Genomic DNA, 18,404 nt, shown 5'->3' on the forward strand with positions numbered 1-18,404 from the left:
TGTTTTTGTTTATACCACTCTGCTTTCTTGTTTCTTTTGTCAGCTTTGTTGTACTATTCCACCTCCATTTCTGATCACTTATTAGTCTGTCCTTTTTGGCAATATTCAGTAGTCAATATCAGAGTAAGTAATTATTGAGAAATTTCCTACTATCCTGGATGAGTAGGCTTTTAAGACCAACAGGAGCTTTTTAATGATCTAATCTGATTTTCTTTTAAGAAGGTGTCTATAAATTACACTAGTTTTCCCTGATCTTTAGGGCTACTGTGAATCTACTGTTTCTTCCTTGGGCTAACATATGGCACCCCAAAAATTAGTTCGGTGCCTGGAAGTGTTTCTTGCGTAGACCTATGAAGGATTTCTTAAAAAAGAATCAGGATGTTTGCGGGGCGAGCAGCCCTAAGAAATTGAATGTGTCTGGCCTTGTTATTGCACGCTTGGAAGTACAAGAGAAAGCTTCAACTGGTGATGTAATGATTCTGTCTGATGTATATACTGCCACGGGGCTGGTGCTTGACCAGATGCATGCTCTGGGCTAATGGCACATGCAGCAGGGGAACAACAGGAGACTCTAGGGTAGAAGACAAAAAGACAGAGTACTTTCTCCCTTTTTTCTTTGGGGAGGATTAGGAGGAGGAGGAGGGCTATTTCATGTTCAGAACTTGTTACACAGGTTGGGACATTGTAATTTGACAATTTTAATGGTATTAAATATAGCAGTAAACTTTAGTAGTAAACATTACTTGACTGGCCTTGTGGTCTGGGACTGGTGGATATTTGGCAAAATGAGCTATGTCAGGTTTGGGTTGCATGAATGTGAGTGGGTGGATGGACTTAAATTAAGCCAAGTGTAATATTTGCATAGGGGCAGTGAGGGAGAAAATAAAGGGGGTGGGGACCAGAAAAGAAATGCCAAGTATGTTGGAGTCCTCTGGTATGTGGTGTGCACTATGTACTCCTACGTATTTGTTTCCTCATCACTGTGTGAAACATGCCAAATTTTTAGACTGGATAGGCAGCTCTTGTGTGTTGTTTAATTCAACTGAAAAGCCCCACTGCTTTTCACTGCTTGCTCTTCCATTCCTGCAGTTTTCTGTCCTTCATGCCACTGATGGAGCAGTCAGCAAAAATTCCTTTTGGCAGCTCTCGGTTTGTGGTGCTTCTGAAGATACTTGAAGTTGAGGTTAGAGTTAGTTAAAATATTTTTGTGAAGATTTAATCTTGTTCAAAAAATTAAAACATACAGGTGTTCTGTGTAAGAGAAATGCTCCTGTTGTCTTCGGTCATTTGCCCCTTGGAATAGAACCCAAAGCTACGGTGGGACGTTACTATATAGTTGTTTTCTGCAGCTGTAAATGGAATTGATAAGGAAGGAGTAAGAAGGTGCAGTACCCTGAAACTGGTAATTCCCAGCCTTTTTTATGTGTCATTCTTCAGCAGCCTAAAGTGCTTTCCTGCTTTTAGGAAGGTGTGAATAATCTAAATGGTCACTATCCATAAATGTCTTGATGCAACCCCTTGAAAATCAGTGCTGTGCAACTTATTTGAACATACCAATGAAAGGCAGTGATTTGCAGGAATGAAAGCTCTGAAAGTGAAAAGCTAGTGTCTCTGTATGTGGTCTCCTCTTTAGTGTCTAATTACAGTACAAAGCTTTTATTCTAGAGCAAATCCCAGCTGGCCCTATCAAGTAGAAACAAGAGAAATGTGTTTAGAATCTTCTGCTATCTCACATCATGCTTCTTAAGTTTTGAGACATTTAGGGTTTTTTATGTTTGGAGCTTAGGAAGTCTTCAGTCTGATATCAGAAAAATGTAATATTCAAATCCAAATACATGTAAGTAACTGTTTTTGTTGCGATTGACCTAAAATGATGTGGTGAGGATGGTTTCCATTTTAAAAGAAAAATCTATGCCTGTGCTTGGTTTTCTAAACCAAGCGTATTCTTATGTAATAAATAAGGTTTTCACTGTATATTGTGAACACTTTCTATAGACTAAAGAAGTCTATAATCTCTATAGGTTTTAAGAACCTTATCATACAGGCAAATGCTTCACACTGAAGTGTAAACCTGAGTGGGGGGGAAAAGCAAATCAGGCAAAGATCTTTAATCTACAGAAGTAGATATGAAAAGTTATGGATGTTTATTACAAAAATAACAGACCAAAAGTAACAGACAAAAAGTATTTTCCATGGCCTGTAACATACACCACATGCAAAGTTTTTGATTAAATACAAGGATACTTTTCTAGTAAAATATAACATTGTGAGCACTACAGATGAATACCTCTTACTTGATACTTCTCACGGAAAAGATTTTCCTACACTGTTTTGCAAAGCTGAGTACAGGAACACAGATTACTTGTGGAAAATGTTGTGCTGTATTCAGGCTATCTGTGTTTTTGTTTTAAAGACTGAATTTAGGGGAAATACTGCATAGCATTAATTTTGTCCATGCAGAATATCTATGGGACTCTCTTATTTGTGCAAGTAGTTGTAAAATGTCTTAAAGTGTCAGATATATCATTATCTATTAAGAAAAAGTTTATAAATATATATAGTGTGTATCCATACACACTCATATGTACATACGAATTAGTTTAGCTATAAATATATCTCTATATACTGTGTGTGTATATTAATTTTTTTATATACTACACTGATGAGCATTGCCATAGTACCTTCATAAAGTAGTCTTTCTTGGGAAGTAATTGAAGAATGTAAAATAGTACATTTGCACATAGGAGCAGAGGGTATATGATAGGCAAGTGTGCACATAATGTGATTATAATCCAGGCACAAAAGAACAGCAGAGGTGGAAGTATCTTTGTTTTTGAGATCTTATGCGTGACATGTTAATTTGTAGTTGGAAATGATGTTTTAGTAAGCTGCCTCTGTATATCTAGAAGTATTCATAACTTAAGTTTATAGATAAGTTTGGCATTGACACTTGGGATGTAAAAATTTATAAGGAATTTAGATGATAACACTGTGGCTAGTGTTATTTTTGTCAACTGGAGTTTTAATGAAAATCATAGAAGTATATATACAATCAATAATTTTACAATATTCTGTATCATGATTTGGCATGAAGTTTTGGCTTCATAATTTAGGTGCTCTTTGTTGTTAATATGTATTCTTGCTACTTTATTTTTCAAAGAGCTACTAAAATCTGCAGGTTATCTCCAGTATTGCATCTCTTGTTTTTTAACCATTACACTAAAATTGCAACTCCTTAATTGTATTTTAATTTTTATATTGTTTCTTCTATTTAAATTTGTTCATCCTAATGCTGGTAAACTGTGGGATAGTTTAAAAAAAAGACTGCATGTGGATAGAAAACAGCTGTTTATCATTTGGTAGGAATGCTTCCCTTGCCTACATGTAAGTGCCTGTGTGCTTCCACGAAGGAAGCGGAATTAGGATGAAGTTCTAACTGGCAGACCATGTTTCTAAAAACATACAGAAAGTCACAATGTAGGAACCACAGTTCAGTATATTAAAAAAGATGGATATATAGATGTGTGACTCATATCAGTATGATGCACTGTCACAATTGTGTCCTGTGGTAACTTTCTTGATATGTGGTGTATTCTTTAATTGAACCTTGTATTACACCTTAGAAACTTGTTTTGAGGCTCACATAGACATAAAAGGACTATTTAAGCGTTCACTGTGAAGTGGAGGTGTGTGGTTCTTTGCCTCCTGGCTTCTTGACCAGGAAATTTGGAAATAATGAAGTGCCAGCCTGTTAACTATATGAAGTCTAGATAATTTTTTTTTTCTTATCAAGTATAAAACAAATACTTAATCTCTTAGTGCAATGAATCACAAACTTGTGTTCCCCAACAGTGAGTCTTGAGAAAACAGCTCTCAGAATCAGTTGACCACTCTTATTCAAGATTTCAGAAAAAAACATGGCTCAAACTGATATGTTTCAGAGCTTTATCTTTCCAGAGCACTTTAACAATATGTATGTACCAGTACTTTGTGTTGAACAAACATAGTTTTTTAAGATGCTACGTGTTTATTTATTCACTTCAAGGGTGTATCATTCAGAAGGGATAGCTGCATTGTCCAACTTTGTAGGCACAAGTATGATATAGCTCAACCTACTCTGTGAAATGTAGGGTAAATATCTGGCCCACAGGATGTCTGGGGGGGAAGGAGGGGAAAGCCAGTAGTGAGGAGACCTGCCTGGAAAGAAGTGGAGGGTATCTGTGTATGGTGGATTCAGGAGTGGATGAACTGTGGTCTGTGCCACAGGAGGGTGCTAAAGCATGAACCTGATCCCTAGGTGATTGCCATGGGGTGGACAATCCTGAATTGTTTTAATCCTTAAATTACTTGTATTACCTACAATTCACATCAAGACTTTTCTTTGTAAAGTGAGGGATTTGCCTTCTGAATAATGGAATTACTTGTTGCAACTGCTCTTCAGGACTGCAGATAAAAAACGTCAGTCAAGGAAAATGCTCTTTTCATTTGGTTTGAATGCAGTTGCACTTAAATGTCTTCATGGTTTTGCAGGTAGTATGCTTTTAAGTTAGTTTTTGGAGAAGCTAAAACTATCCACTGTTCCAACAAATATATACCATGTAAAATGATAAATATTAGAGAAACTTGAATGAGTTGATGATTTAATGGTGTGTTACCTGTACTCATAACAAACAAATTGATATAACATATTTCTTACCTAAATGAATAGATAAAACCTGATGAATTATAGATTTAAGAGAATATTTTTGAGTTTAGCTTTAAATATGTTCCTTGGCCTACGTTATTCAGTAGTTTTGTTACAGATGATGTTCCATATTTTGATTTGAAACAGGATACATTATTTTCTTCTTCCATAATAAATGCTCTCTGAGCTTTCCTGCTTGGCATTATATGAGATTAGAGGAAGTTTCCAGGCTTTTAACTTTCCCACATACATATTTTTTTCCCCCAAAGTTCTTTTGAATCTTATTTCTTCATCCTGTTGTCCAATTTTTTATCTTTTTTTTGCATGTGTCTAGAGTGTACAGTTGAGTACAAACAGTAACAGTCCAGTCCCTCCAGCTTCTTTCAGAATATTTATGTTTTGTTCCCTTGGGCACTCAACTTCATTTCTTGCTGACACTCATTTTCATCCCTCATTTTAAACCTGTACTCATTCTTTCATTGCAAGTTAGATCGGGGATAAAAGAAAAATTATTTTCCATTAAAAATGATTGGGACAAGTTTTGGAGAAGGGGTTTTGCTTTTAATTTTATTCAAAAAAGAAACAACCCCCAAAACATTGTGATTAGATTCTATCAGGGAAAGAATATTCATTTGAAGAATTTTGAATGTCAGGATTTGTGCAAGGAAGTGGCATGCACACAGCAGTTTCTAGAAGGACTAATAAATGCTGGATCCTGATAAAAAGTTCCTACTGTCTGAGAGGAGGCATGCTATATTTTAAAGACCAATGTGATAAAAATTGACATGGTGTATTGTAGTTACTGAGTTCTTTTGTAAAACTTCAAAACAGTTACAATGTATTGTTGACAGCTACACCTCTTAATATATAGCGTTCTAGTGGTTGTGTGTCATAGATTGCTGACTATTTTAGAAGATAAATTATTGTTTGTTCAGATTTAAGGTAATGTCTGAAAAGCTTTCTTATTTAAAAAGCGGTGCATTTTAAATAATAAAATCCTTGAAAAATAGTGTACACACATAGACTGACAATTGCAAAAGAAATGACTGATAAGTAAAAACTCCTTAATAAACATATTTTGAGTAAGTTACACCTATGTATACTTTTCCTACGTTGATTAACCAAGAAGTTTTTGCAACCATCCAGCCAGCTTTGTAGTTTAGTCATTTTGTTAACTAATCTTATTTAGATAAGATGTAATTGATAAATTACATTTGGTGAAAATCTATTCTTCTGTGTAGTGGTGTTGAAGCTAAATTAGAAAGAATATAAATAACAAAATTTTAAGTGAGTTGTTACAAGTACAGTAGGACTATTAATGTGTAATTGAAAGTTTAAATACAAGCACTTTGGTAAAATTATTCTTGTTTTTATGGAAGATTTTGCTTGAGACCACTAAATAGCTGGAGATAATTGGAACCCTTCACTAACTCAGCTTCCATGTTTAGAATTTGATCAGCTGAAATGTTAACAACTATGTAAATTAGGACAAATGATGTTTCAGCTGGGCATATAGAAGTCTCTAAAATTTGACATACTATTATACTCACCAAACAATTTTTAATTTGTTAAAGCTATTCAAATATGCATACATTGCATTAATAATACAAATTACATGGTATTACATGTATGTGCGTAGAATGCACAAGAAGTTTACTGCATGAGAATGACTATTGGAATAAAGTTAGGAAGTGAAGTTTTGTCCTAACATAGCACTAAAAAGCCATTAGTATTCTTTTTGTGAGGATTATGCCAAGTTCTTAAAAAAGGGGAAGTATTTTTTTACTGGTGTCATGTTGATGTTCTAATCTGCTGTAGATCATACTTTATGCTGAGATCTTACTTTTTCTTTAATGAAATTCCCCATCTTTTGTATTTGCGGAATGTAATGAAAACTGTAGAGGGTTTCAGTATTGCAGTGCCTATGGCTGAGAAATCTTTTTCCTGTTTGAACCTCCCTGTACTGATAAAAATATCCTGAAAAGTACCATTCCCAGCTCAGGAAGAATTCCCTGGTGTGTGTTCTGTGGTGAATGGCCACAAGCTTAAATCTGGCTTGGACTGATCTCAAACAGTAAGTGAGGAAGAAAGGGCTGCTAGACTAAAATCTATGACCCCAATGCTTTTCAGTTGTGTTGGGTTTTAAGCTTGATATCTTAGGGAAAGCAGATGTGCGTGATTTTGTCTGTCATTTAGTTTTTTCTTCCTCTTCTGTTTGCACTGCTCCATTAAATTTTGAACCTACAGACTATTTCAAACAGTTCTGATGGAGAATTAGTCAATTGAAGGATAATAACCTATAAATTTGTGAAAATCAGTGGCAGCTGGGGAGACCCTAGTCAGTTAACTCCTTCTTCTGACATTGGCATAATAATCCACTGCCATTTCATTACCTCCTTTCCTCTCTTTCCATTCCCAGCAGCTGCCAAAAGCCAAACATTGCCCAAATGATGCTCAGCAATGAAAAGAGCTTGCTTGGATAGCAAGTATTCCAGGCAAAGCTTTGTGCCTCAGGCCTTTCCCTGTCATGTGTCAGAGGTTTGTTGTGATGTTAGAAATGTGAGACCTGGGAATTACTCAATTTGCTGGGGCCCTGCTGTAGGTATGCTGCTCAATACTGTTTGGGATTAGGAGAAAATTTGGTCTGGACAGTATTCTGCCTTCCTCTGAAGGAAGTGGGTGGCAAGGTTATGTTGTAATAAAAGTTATTACTACATCCTTGGCAGGTGCTTGGTGGAGGGAATTCTTGCACATGGGGTCTGGCTCTCTAATAAACTGCAGTAGGAAATGTGTTGGGGGAAGGTACCACTGAAAGAAAGTGTGAAATGGAGCTGCAACTACAACCCACTTGGTCAGGGAGGGGGGAAAAAGTACCCTTAATAATGTGCCACCACAAAGGAAAGTGATGTCTTGGTGAAGGGTTTGGTGCCAGCTGAAATAGGGTTGGGGTCTAGTGGTAGCCCTTTAGCAGGTAGAATCGATTACAAGAGTGACCCGAATGGACCAAGTGTTTGCTAATAGTTCCCAGATGTTGTCTGATGTATCAGTGATGTGATCAAGCCATTCTTGGTTTGGTTTTCCTGCAGTATTCAGGACAACATAATTGATAAATGCTTAGAGAAATAGTGCTTAGCTACTCTTAATTAATATTTCATGGGACCTGTAATAAGGATGAGAGTATGTCCAGTCTTTGGTCCAGAATTTTCAAAAATAGCACAGAAAAAAATGTAAACTGGCTTCAATACTGTTACTCTGCATAAAGGAAATGCAGTAGTGTAAGGAAAAAAAAATATGTTTGTGGTGCTGACCAGTTCAGTGGCTGGACCTGTCTGTGGGTGAGGTGGTCCTGTAAGAGCCCCTGAATTGTGCATTAGGCTGGATGACAGCAGAACAGTCAAACTGTTCTGGAGTCTTCATGTGTGGATATAAAATGTTTCAACTTGAAATACATACTCTGTTTTGTTCAGACTTAATGTTTAGGAGAAATGTAGATGCCAGTTCTATTAACATTCTTATTAGGTTTGATTTTTTTTTTTTTTTTTTTTTTTCCTGAGCACAAGTTGGGAAAGAGAATAAAAATGTATGTCGCTTCTTGTCTCTTCTTATGTTTGCAGTCTGTTCTGCGGAGTGTGTTTCCTGTCACTGTTTCCTCCCAGTCCTTCAGGGTAAACTGTTCCAGCCACTCTTCCATCCTGTTTCCAGGCACAGAGACTATGTAGGGCAGAATGGTGTGTTTTAGGCCACATCCATCCTGTATCAAGGATGCTCCATATCATCGATTTTTTCTGAAGGAGCTCACCTAACATTAGTCTTTCTGCTACATCTCTTTTCCTGTCAGATCACCCTGGTGTGAGAATTACTTAGTTCTGTGCACTGTGAGTTTTGTGGAAGAAACATTTAGGAGTTGCCTTTTTTTTTTTTCTTCTCTCTTTTCCTTTTTTCTTCTTCTCTCTTTTCCTTTTTTCTTCTTCTCTCTTTTCCTTTTTTCTTCTTCTCTCTTTTCCTTTTTTCTTCTTCTCTCTTTTCCTTTTTTCTTCTTCTCTCTTTTCCTTTTTTCTTCTTCTCTCTTTTCCTTTTTTCTTCTTCTCTCTTTTCCTTTTTTCTTCTTCTCTCTTTTCCTTTTTTCTTCTTCTCTCTTTTCCTTTTTTCTTCTTCTCTCTTTTCCTTTTTTCTTCTTCTCTCTTTTCCTTTTTTCTTCTTCTCTCTTTTCCTTTTTTCTTCTTCTCTCTTTTCCTTTTTTCTTCTTCTCTCTTTTCCTTTTTTCTTCTTCTCTCTTTTCCTTTTTTCTTCTTCTCTCTTTTCCTTTTTTCTTCTTCTCTCTTTTCCTTTTTTCTTCTTCTCTCTTTTCCTTTTTTCTTCTTCTCTCTTTTCCTTTTTTCTTCTTCTCTCTTTTCCTTTTTTCTTCTTCTCTCTTTTCCTTTTTTCTTCTTCTCTCTTTTCCTTTTTTCTTCTTCTCTCTTTTCCTTTTTTCTTCTTCTCTCTTTTCCTTTTTTCTTCTTCTCTCTTTTCCTTTTTTCTTCTTCTCTCTTTTCCTTTTTTCTTCTTCTCTCTTTTCCTTTTTTCTTCTTCTCTCTTTTCCTTTTTTCTTCTTCTCTCTTTTCCTTTTTTCTTCTTCTCTCTTTTCCTTTTTTCTTCTTCTCTCTTTTCCTTTTTTCTTCTTCTCTCTTTTCCTTTTTTCTTCTTCTCTCTTTTCCTTTTTTCTTCTTCTCTCTTTTCCTTTTTTCTTCTTCTCTCTTTTCCTTTTTTCTTCTTCAATCCAGCTGCCAGTTGCTACTGTAATATTTCTTACTGTTTGTTTTCTTCTTTGTATCTTTGACAGCTCTAGTCTAGGATTAGAACTTCACTGTGCTAGGTATCACACACAGAATAATCTCACAGAATTAAGATGCCCCCACCCATATCCCCCCAAACAAAAGCACTGGGCAAACTTCCTGTAACATGAGGAAGACTGAAATCTTTAAAAAACTTCTCCTAGGAGAAATTGCAGAAAAGCCATTTTGAGTTATTTCTATTTAAAAGCACTTACATCATGGTAGTTGGCCTCATAATTATTTAAAAACCAAAGTAAATGTATCAAAAACTTTACTGGATTTTCAGCTAGCAGTTTATAATATAATTTTTAAAAAAAAATATGAAGAAGATATTTGTACAAGTCACTTCCCTCAAAATAACTTGCAAAGTAATTTTATTTCTTCTCTTGTCTTTGTTGTTGAGAAATTGAGGTATATTTCTGAGGAGCACTTAGTGGGAATAGCCTGTTTTATTTATCTTTGGCTCTATGGCTTCATCATAGGCTTTCAGACTCTTGACAGCTCCCTGTTGTAAACAAAAGCATGTTCCTCCCAAATACCTCAGATAATCAGCTAATCAAAACAGTAGCAGCATCACAGGGAGATGCTATTGCCCCGAAATCAATACACACAAAACACACATCCTGCAGTATCAGTGCAACAGACATACCACAGGCTTTTTGGTTTTCATTTGGGGCTGCTGTGGCAGCATTTTAATCTGTCCACAGCTTTGACATGTGTTTTTTTAACTGATACTTCTATTTCACAGCACATTGTGCTATGCTAATAGAGAATTAATAAAGCTGATAACAGACTGAGAGATGTATGTAACTTCCTGATCTAGTGCAGGTATCTTAGTGTGCCTTGCTGGTCACTGCTACCATTAGTTTCTCTGATGCAACAAGATGCAAATGCCTGCTAACACCTTGTTAAATTATTTCTTATTGCTCCATTTTTGTCCATTATTCTTAACCAGGTTATCCATGTTTATTCCCCCTACTCATCAAGGTGCTTTGCCACTGCACCTCTGCCCCAAATTCCTTGGTACTTCTTCATAGTACATAAATTAAGGAGTTGACTTTGGACATGTGTCTACATGAAATAGTACTGTAAAAAAACCCACCCTAAGTAGGAAAATAAAGACCTTGCATCATGTTCTCATCTGCCTTAGAGAAAGACGGAGCTTATCGTCTGAGTACTCACACTGAAGTATGTGTGAACTCCTTAATTATTCTACAAAACAGTAGCACAGTCTGGTTTGGCTAGATCTTCTTTTCAGTATTTTTATACCATCATTTTTAAGTATGCACATATATATATAATTTTAAAGTTAGTGTGCATTAGACAATTAACTCGTACCTTCCAGAAGATTTACAGGTGTCATGTTTAGGTCACTGATTTTTCTGTTTTAGTGTTGTTATGCATCTAGTTTGCTGTTCACTAGAAAAATAATTAAATTCATTTTCTGTTGCTGTTTGTTGTTAACTCTTAGTAAAATCTTCTTTGCAGGATAACTGTGCAGTGAAATTATTGAGGCTGTATTAAAGTTGATTACTCGTTTGTAAGTATTGGTCTACCTGTGCTAGCCAGCAGAAGTGTCGTTGCAAATTTAGACAGAAGTGTAGTATGAATTAATTTGTGTATGTATATAATGCATATTGACAATTGTACAGCAATGGAACATGGATGCCTTTTTGAAACCAACATCTTAGTGCTTACAGTTTTAGTAAAACTTGTAGTGTAATTTTAAGAGAACATTTTTAAAAACTTGTATTGCTTTTTGTTTCATTTTTGCATGGAGAGAAATCATAAAGCAGTTTGGGATGCTGTCTGGAGGTGAACTATTCCAACCCCATGCCCAAAGCAAGTCCAATTAGAGCAGGTTGCTCCAGGGTGTCACCAGTCAAATGCTGAATAGCTCCAAGGACGGAAACTCCCATCATGTCTCTGGGCAGCCTGTTCTAATACTTGATTACCCTCTTGGTGCAAAAGTTTTTGCCTTGTTTGGAATTGCCTGTATTTCAGATTTGTCAGAGGCGTACTGTGAGAAGATGAGTGGCAACAGACACAGAGTCTGGCTGCTTCTTCTCTGTACCCTCCCATCAGGTAGCTGCAGACAGCAGTGGGATCTCCCTTCTCCACGCTCAGCAACTGCAGTTGTCTCTGTCTCCCCTGAGGGAGAACTTATGTGCCCCAGCCCCCTAACCACCATGGTAGCTCTCCATTGGATTTTGGTTCTGGTACATCCATGTTCTTCTTGTTCTGGAGGGCCTTGGACGGGGTGCAGTACTCCACACAGTGTCTCCCAGGGGTCAAAGAGAGGGGAAGAATCATGACCCTGGCTTCACTCTTGCTGACACACCCCACCACACAGTTGGCTGCCTTTGCAGCAAGGGCACACTGCTGGCTCACGTTCAGCATGCTGACCTTGGGATCCTTGGATTCTTTTCTGCAAAGCCGCTTTCTAGCAGTTTTGTTTTTAGTCTGTAGGGTTCCACAGACTACCTCCATTGCAGGCATGGTGCTTGGTGTTCTCCTCTGGACTTCGCTGAGTTCCTGACAGCCCATTTCTTCAGCCTCTCCAGGACCCTATCAATAGCAGCTCTGCCCCTCAGCTCCTTCCCCTAGGTTGGTACCATCCACAGCCTTGCTGAGGGTGCACTCTGTCCCATCTTCCAGGTCCTTAATAAGCCTGCCAGGCACCGTGGGCTTGGTACTGATCCCTGAAGGATGCCACAAGTAACCAGCCACCAGCTGGACCCTTTGAACCCAGTAGTCCAGCCACTTTTTCACCCAACTTATCTCCCACCATTCCGCTGGTATCTCAACAGTTTGGGAATAAGGTCTGTGCGTAAGACTGTGTCAAAGGCCTTGCTAAATAATTCATTCTGAATATTACTTTAGTCTTGCCACAGGCAGCTAACTATGTAGTCGTATAAGCACAGTCTACTAGTGGGAAATAAGTTCCTATCTTGCGGTTTTTGCATCTTGCAACTTTAAGATATGCTTCACAGCAATAGAAATAGGTATCTCTTACTGATTTGTAAAGAATATTAAGCTCATTGTTTTAGAAATGACAAAGGATCAGAAAAGGCAAAATTTTGTAGAGGAAGATAGAAAATGGTGATGGAGAACTCTCTGCAAGGTTGTGCAGTAGGTACTTAAGCTGGGTTTGGGTTTTAGAATTTTAATTCATAGGGGTTGGTTTTATACATTTTCCTATGTGTTTTTTTTAAGAACTCTGTTTTCTTTAACTTGATTTGATGAAAGCAGAGGGACAGTATTTGCATAAATAGCTAAGTGATTCCCAAGAGAAAACATTATTTTCTCATTAAGCATACTTATGAGGCATTTTGGAAGTCTTGCATATTAAATAGTTTGTATGTATTTTAAAACGAGAAATTCTCTTTGAAGAGAACAACTACGTATCTTAAATGTAGAAAACAGAGTAATGAATGAAGATAATAAACTCCACTTATTAGGAAAGATCATAATAAGCCTCATCTATTGTGTGTTCAGGTGTTGTCAATTGTAATTTGCTTTAAATCTTGCAATAACTGTTTCATATTGCAGTAGAAAACTGACTGAGGAACTTGCATGTAAACTTACTAGCCTAGGTGTCTAGCACGTTACTTGTGACTTGCATGGTTTTAGAAGTAACCATAGTGCTCTATAAAAGTGCTTCAGCTGAGTACCTGGTCAGACACATTTGCCAAAAGGGAAAAAGGAGCCTGGTTGTGCAAATTTCTGTTTGTCCCGATTCAAGGTGTATTTGTATAACACCACCCATAAGCTGGACTTCATGTTAAATTTTTTAGGTATTTAGGCTTTACTTATGATGCAAGTTAGTGGGAAAAGATATTTTTGTGACTGTTATTTTCGTTACAAGTCATCTCTCTAGATACATCATGAGTATTTTTAGTTTTCCACTTTTGTGACTGTTTGGAGTCACTCTTGTTAATGCTCAAATGAACAGGCATTTACCAAATCTCATGCTGTAACTATAGTTATTAGCACTTTTAGAATGTAACTCCCTTCCCACCCCCAGTATAATTTTGACTTCAACTTTAAAATGTTTGTCGTCTGGTGTGAGGTGGATTTATGGGAGCGCAGTAGTTTTAGTGCCTTTTGGCTGGGTGTTTCTGATGACATCACTGTGATCTAGACACAGTGTGTGACTCTAGTTGGTTCCAGTGTTAAATAGTTTCATAATTATGCTAGTTTTGGCAGTTTGCTTGGAACTTTTTCCCATCTCTTTAATGAACATGTTTTAGTTCTGGGCTTATGAGACAGCCACATGTTTGAAAAATTAATAGTGTACTCTTAAAGTTAACGTTGAGCAGAAGCGTGCAGATGCAGAAAGCTTTTGGATATACGCATACAAAGGAATGTAGTTCCTATAAGGTCGTGGCCACTGTTATCTTCTGGTGATTAAAGAATGCAATGTTTGTCTTGTAATGTATCAATAGCTGTTGTGAAAAGCGGTTGGTGTGCATGCTCAAAAAAGCTGCATGCAGCTCAAACGTTTTTAATAATTGTGTAATGTAAGGAGACGAATGGATATTGTCCAGGATGAAAAAAAATGTTTTTCAAATGTGTGGTCAGGTTGAATTCTGCTTTAAAGTAGGTGTGCTGTGTTATTTCATGTGGTTTAAGTCACATAGGTATATTTCTGAGATAAATTTTTGTGTTGCATTTTGGCACCATCTTGGAACATGTAAATTTTTTGTTTTGATTACACTTAGGTCCAACTTTCTCTAAATGATTGCAACCATTTTCCACCACAACAGACTTCTGGCTCAGGGAAATATAAAAAGGTTATTGTATTGAATTTATTTCTAGGTTAAGATTTGAGACTTTCTTTCAAAATTAGCACAATCTAAGAGTTTTCTGCTCCTTTCCTTTAAAACAAACACCTCCCACACCCCCAACCTAGTGTGCTGGTGTGTATTCCTAACCCTTATGAAAGTGGTAAAAGCTTAAACCACTCTTACACCATATTTAAGCTTTAATCATATACAGTATTACTAAAACGTTGCATAGATTTTGCATGAAGTTATGAGAAGATTGATTGTGTAACTACACAGATAGAAAAGTTAAACCTGAACGTAGTCAGGCTTCACACAGTCAGCACTCCAAAAATAGAACGCCTTCCCCATACCCCTGCCTGCCCTTTTGTTTTCTTATAGCCAACATAGATATTAAAAGGCAAGCATAAGTGTGATCCTATCAGATCAAATAATTAAATAATTGCACCGCAGCATTCTGTACAATCCACAACTGAGAGGAAAGAAGGAAATGTGTTAATTGAGGTGTTTGATCACACTGATGTCTCATGTGGTTTTTTTAGGCTTGTTTTGTTTTTTTTAAAAAATCAAAAAATAAATAGCAGTATGGTGACTCATCTGAAAAAATATTTTCATGCTACATGTGAACTAATTTCCAAGGCAGAGGGTATGGTTAAAAGATATTTCAAAAATTTTAGCTTAAGAGTCTATGATCTAATTCTCAGTAACCTGGAGACATGAAGGAGAGGTGAGCTTTTCTCATTAGAAAGTATACATGCTGCTGAACAGACTTTCATCACCCTGGGTTTAAAAATAAAGCAAAAGCTGTTGTTATTGCTCAGGTATGCCATGAAGAAAGTGGTGGCTTTCTAATGAAATTGCACTGTAGTTAAAATTCTGAGAGAGTCTTCAGGAGACTTTTTCCTCGATGAAAAACATCAGAAAGTTCTCGGAGATAAGAAAGCAAACAAATGCCCTCCAAACAGAGTTTATGCTTAACACCCGTTTCATTTTTTCATGCGTTGGAATGGGAAACTCCTCTGTGAATGAAATGGCCAATTAACCATAAAATAAAAATCAAGAAACAGCTCATTTCAATACTGGATTGATGTCTGGAAAACCTCAAATACTTTATTGTAGCTCACCCTCCTTTAGAAGCTGTCTTCTACCCTTCTAAAGTATGAATAGGTTTGTCTTCAGCAATTTCTCCAAATAAGTTCAGTCTTCTATTCCCTCTCCTCCCCAGGCTAAGATTATTTTGCTTTTCTTTTTTTTTTTTTCTTTTTTTTTTTTTTTGTTGTCTTAGTGAATTGGTATTTCCACTTTATCAGAGAATTTTCCTTTGCATTCTCTTTTTCTTTACATGGAGTGGAAGGGAAGAAACTGTTTTCAAGTGTTTTTGAAGTTGTAGACTTCTACTTGAAATGCATCATTACATGTAACTTTTTTTTTTGTATTGCAAAAAAAAATTAAGAAGCAAGTAATGTGAAGATTCCATCTTGTAATTTCTCTGAGATGATTTAAAATGCTAGCTAGTGTACAGGGAAACACATAATCTATCCTGTAGAAAAACACAGCACTGTAAGCTGTTTGCTTTTTGGTGGTTAGAGGACTTAAGAATATTATAGCTTCATATTGCAGTACTTGACATTTGTTCCCCAAAGCCACCTTCTTGTGAACATGTTGCATGATCCTAATAGTGCTATGACCCAGAGAGCGTTTCACTCTTTCTCTGCAAAAGACTACATCTACTGAGAGATAATTTGGCTTGGATCAAAAGTTGTAAGAATTTGCTTCCTCTCTAACTTGCTTTTCTAAAGAATATTTGCGTTACTTTTCTTGGCTTTCTTGCACTTGAGTCTTGTAGTTAAACTGTCATTCTGGAATGTAATGGGAATATTAGTGGGGTATTTAAAACTCTGAATTCAGCTAATTAAGATCTTGTGTATGCGAATTTCAACTTGTAAGGCTTATATCATATTATCTAATTGAGCCATGTTTCCTGCTTCTGAATTCCTTAAGGTGAGTAAGCAGTATAGAAGCTCAAGATGAGCTGGTTCCCTCTGTTCACTTATCTTTTCTGGGGCCATGTTTTACTGTTTCAGAAGTATGCAAAAATACTTTGTTCTGTGAACTGGCTTCAGTTAGCTGTATTAGGAAGGACATGACTGATATCTTGGAACCGTCTGAGCTGGTTGCATGAGCAGGCATGTAAGCTCGTAAAATTCAGTAGTTTCTCATATTTGTTTTGGTAGTCTGCAAGGCACTGTCTTTGAAGGAATGTTTCAGCAGAAATGCAACTAGATGAAATGTGTTCTGTTGAAATTAATAATTGAGGTGTTTGTTCTTAAAATAAAAGTGAAAATATTAATTATAAGTAATTTTTTATGTTGCCCAGCTTGTTTTGTAATACTTTCTGTAGTTAGACGCATGTACAGGATTGAATTGATGGGAAAACAGCAACAGAAGTTTCATTTACCAAACCTTTACCAAGTCATTCTCCCCACATTTATTTTATTTGTGTTTGGTTGACTCAGTTGCTTTCTGTTCTTTTAGCAAGAAGACCATGAAAGTTGTGGTTCCAGTTCAACAAACCGCAGTACCACAGAAAGCATCAAGTCAGCAGTAAAACCACGACGAGTTCAGCAGTCTGCTTCTCCTGACTCCGATTTACCTCCAGGTAATCCGTAATTTCAGAAGCTGGATTGTATTGAAGTTATAGAAAATACCTAAATTTCATTCAGGTGACCACAGTGTCTAAGTTAAACTGCTATATTTCTCTCCACCTACAAATCACGTAAAGGTGAGTGAAATACACAAATATTATGAAATAGAACCACATTGCAAAAACCATAGTTAATCCTTTTATCTTTTTCCTTCCATTTTGTTGAATTTTTAAATTTACAGAACTAGTTTATAACACAAGATAGATCAGTGTGAGAAACATAGTACGGGGTAGTGTGTTGGATTTTTATCTTCTGCTACTCCGGTTCTTCTGTTTCAGATCACTCTGTTTTCTACTGCTCATTAACTGCTCAGTGGTTCACATTAAGCTGTTGCTTGTATGTTTTCAGACATTTTGTTTTGAGATTCTTATAGAGTTGTTTGAAAGGTAAGGTTCTTCCTTTATAAGGGTTTGAGAGTATTAATTCTGAAAGATGTTTCTTATAGAGGTCTTTACCTACTGGTGTTCACCACTTTCCCCCCTTACCCTCACCCTGGCCCTGAATTCGGCTCAATTGAACTTGGAGGTATTTCTATGATACAAAAATATCTGAGGAACTATATGTATGATTACTGTTGATTCTGAGTTTGCACAGAAACTTGGGAGTGTTTTTTTGTGCAGAAAAATGAAACTGGAGAGTACTGGGAGGAACTGCAGTTTGCCTTCTCGTGGCATGTAATTTTAGAAGGGTTACAAGATGTGACAGTTTTGTGTTAGGCTTTTTTCCTGTCTTTCGTTAAGAGAAAGTTTATACTTGCCTTGAACAAAGGAGAACATTGTAATTTAGTGTGTGGAATATTATATACTACAAAGTATCATCTTGCTTTGGAATGAGTACTTGAGGAGCCAAATTTGGAGGCTCTCAAAGCTCTGACGTCCAATAAACTCCAGTAGCTTGGATTTGCAGGACTCTTGGCATCCACCACTTCCTACCATGGACAGCACTGCAGCTCTGCCAGTGCCTTGGCTTTGCTTCTTTGGGTCTCACCTTGATCAAACTGGATCAAAGGTTTGCCAAAGAATTAGATGGCTATGTTGCCTTCAGTGACAGTTTTAGGGTTTTGGTTGCCCAAGTTTGTTTCTGTCAGGCACCTTCTGTGTGTGGACCTTCCAGAAAGGTGTGTTCTTAGTGAAAGGCTGGAGGTCCGCTTATTGTAATGTCGACATCTGATGAAGTTAAAACATTTCAAAAGGTATGTGCTTCCACAGATCCAGATGCAAGATGTGCATTGAAAATTGGTTTGAGTGTTGTCTTTTATGAATAGTTGTGGTTCTTAATAAGTGTGCTCATATGAGTTGCACATCTTGTATTTGCAGTACTGTAGCAAATTACCAGATCTGATGCCTTCCTATATTATTATTCGGTAGATTCTGTCTATGTACTTTGTGATTCTGTGAAACTGTAAGGCAGTATCACC

The 18,404-nt window shown here is 36.8% G+C and overlaps 1 protein-coding gene across 8 annotated transcripts in view; it reads left to right on the forward strand.

Moving 5' to 3' along the window:
* Positions 1-18,404, forward strand: part of VPS13B (vacuolar protein sorting 13 homolog B) — a 477,375-nt gene that overhangs the window by 31,997 nt on the left and 426,974 nt on the right. For all 8 annotated transcript variants that reach the window (XR_005827096.1, XR_005827097.1, XM_040588251.1 and 5 more), the window contains exon 4: positions 16,818-16,941. Coding sequence is in view for 6 of the 8 variants with exons in the window: in XM_040588251.1 (XP_040444185.1) it covers positions 16,818-16,941 (124 nt within the window). In the remaining 2 variants the exon portion in view is untranslated. The remainder of the gene's footprint in view (positions 1-16,817; positions 16,942-18,404) is intronic.

Source organism: Falco naumanni, chromosome 3 (assembly GCF_017639655.2).
Source record: "Falco naumanni isolate bFalNau1 chromosome 3, bFalNau1.pat, whole genome shotgun sequence".
Lineage (NCBI taxonomy): Eukaryota > Metazoa > Chordata > Aves > Falconiformes > Falconidae > Falco > Falco naumanni.